We start from the raw sequence: 2,500 nt of genomic DNA on the forward strand, positions 1-2,500 counted from the left end.
TCCTCACCTCTTTTCTTTGGGAAAAGCTGTGGAATTAACATGAATATTACAATGAAAGGCACATCAAAGGCAGCCCAGAACAAACAACCGGTCCATAAGGGATTTTTAACTCTCTCTCGCTCTCTCTCTCTCTCACACACACACACACACACACACACACACACACAAACACACACACACAAACACACAAACACACACAGTCTCATCCTCTGTCATATTTTCTCCTGCTATTTTTCCTCTTTATGTTTTCATGTTATTTTCTTATTCTCACTTATTCTCTCTCTCCATTTCATTCCCATTCCTTCTCACACATTCTCTCTTTTATTGTCTCTGTCTTTCTGTTTCTCTCTCACTTTTTTTCTCTTGCTTTGGTTGTCTGCCCCTTTTCTTTCTCATTCTCAATTTACAAAACCATGACGTGTCTTTCTGTCACCCATATTTCTCTTTTTTCCTTCTCAGACTCACACTCATCTCTCTCTCTCCCTCTCTCTCTGTTTATAAAGCAACTTGTTATCTGTTTATTGAAACTCTTCTAACTGATTATCTAATAAAGCAGAGTACAGAGCTGTTCTGAATGTTCTATGAAAGCACAGTGACAGGTCACTTAGTAAAGCAGGTGTTGCACACCCTCCTATCTGTTCCCATCACAGAGAGGAAGCATTTTCTCTGGAATTCACCACACTGTCATCGTCGGCTTCCTCTTTAAATATGATCAAAGATCTTCGTGTTGCGCTGCAAAGCATGAGGGATGGATAATCAGAGGTATTAATGTTATCCTTCCATATTTATGGTGCATTGCTTTATTTCCTCTTCACAACTTATAAAGTCTCACTCATAAATAAATTATACATATATTTGAGTTCATTAGTTAGTTGCAATTTCACCCTTTCAATAGACCACCACACCTGGGGACTACCTTAATAAAATGATGAGGGGTGTTTTTAATAGAAACATAAATATATTTATATAAACCCATGCTCATAACCATTTATGGTATATGCAAATCTGAATAGTAAAATGCATGATTTTAAAGAGTATTCTGAACTTACATCAGTCTGGACGATGCTCCAGGCGTTGGTCAGGCCAATGTTTCCCTCTGTGCCAAAGAGCTGCAGGCCTTTTTTCAGGTCATTTTGTGCGTACTGGTCAATCTGCACACAAAGAGATGGAGAACAAGGCAGTAATGTGGTGCAGTATTAGAGAAAGGTAAAAGAGAAGAGAGTGAGCTTTAATAAATGTTAGAGATGTGCTCAGAGAGTGGTTCAGTGAGGATGGCCTTGATGTAGCACTCTGGCACATTTTACAGAGGAAAGCACAGCAGACAGTCACTCAGCTGCTTTCACTCAGCTGAGATAACCCTAAGGCTCCAACTGACAACTGTACACCATTAGAGGAGTGGGGAAATCATCTGGTCAGTGTCCGTCATCCAGGATAAATACAGACATAACACGTTTTACTGACAAAGTATAAATCTACATGTAATATGCATCGCAACTGTACGCACACAGGCCACAACCCAGGGACCCTCCTTCTTTAGCACCTCACCCAGGGATCTAAAGTTCCGCATGGAGAAGGAGGTCAGAGAGTGTAAACTGACACGGCTGGAGTGTCATGACACTTAGGAGGAAAGTATAAAGCACACTGTCTCTGACAGTTTTGCTCTTGTTTTCCTCAAGCAGAAACAGCAGACGACTCAGACGTGCAGGACCCTTATCCACGGTTCGAAGGCTGGCAGCTACAGTCACCTCTCTCCTCAAAGAACCTACTCAAGCGTCCGTGATATGGCCCTGCCCCATATTTTTGACACTTCAACGATTAAATATTGCATGTAACTGTATATGGCTCGGTATAAATTATACCAGTGCTTTAGCCTGTTATATATTGTGCTTCACAGGCCAGTGTCTAGAAACAATGCACCTTAGTTGTTCAGAACTAAAGACCAAAAGAAAACAAAATTTAAACACCCTGCATTATGCAGAGGCTTCTATCTATAACAAACAGCTCCAAAGGACATACTAGCCTAGCCTTGCCAAAATAAAAATAGTGTTAGCCAAGCTTTAGCACAGTGTTCATCATTCTGTGGTTCACTAGCAGTTCATCTCTTGAGTTGGCAGTTCAGTTAATAATTCATATTTTCCCTGTAAGGGATCTACACCCAGTGTTCAACATTTCTGCAGAGTACAGTCATTACTGAAAGATAAACAAAAACCAACACAGAACAAAAAACAGATGTTCAGGGCATTGGGATGTGAAATGCTTTACTGTAAATAAATGTAGTGACACAGATTTCTTTACATTGAGAGTGATATGAACCAGGGGTTGTGATATCTGAGAGCCATAATGCTAATATGAGCATTTCCTGATGAACATGACCAGTAAACCAGTAATGTTGATGATGATAATAATAATAATAATAATAATAATAATAATAATAATAATAATAGTGGTCACACAGCTCCAGACCTGGGGGTTGTGGGTTCAAGTCCCGCTCCGGGTCTGT

At 40.1% G+C, this 2,500-nt stretch overlaps 1 protein-coding gene across 1 annotated transcript in view; it reads right to left on the reverse strand.

The window, feature by feature from the left end:
* tspan4a (tetraspanin 4a) overlaps window positions 1–2,500 on the reverse strand; it is an 82,755-nt gene that overhangs the window by 12,626 nt on the left and 67,629 nt on the right. Inside the window, 1 exon segment of the mRNA XM_066685112.1 lies at window positions 1,050–1,151. Within this exon segment, the coding sequence (XP_066541209.1) occupies window positions 1,050–1,151 (102 nt within the window).

This window comes from Hoplias malabaricus, chromosome 11 (genome assembly GCF_029633855.1).
Source record: "Hoplias malabaricus isolate fHopMal1 chromosome 11, fHopMal1.hap1, whole genome shotgun sequence".
NCBI lineage: Eukaryota > Metazoa > Chordata > Actinopteri > Characiformes > Erythrinidae > Hoplias > Hoplias malabaricus.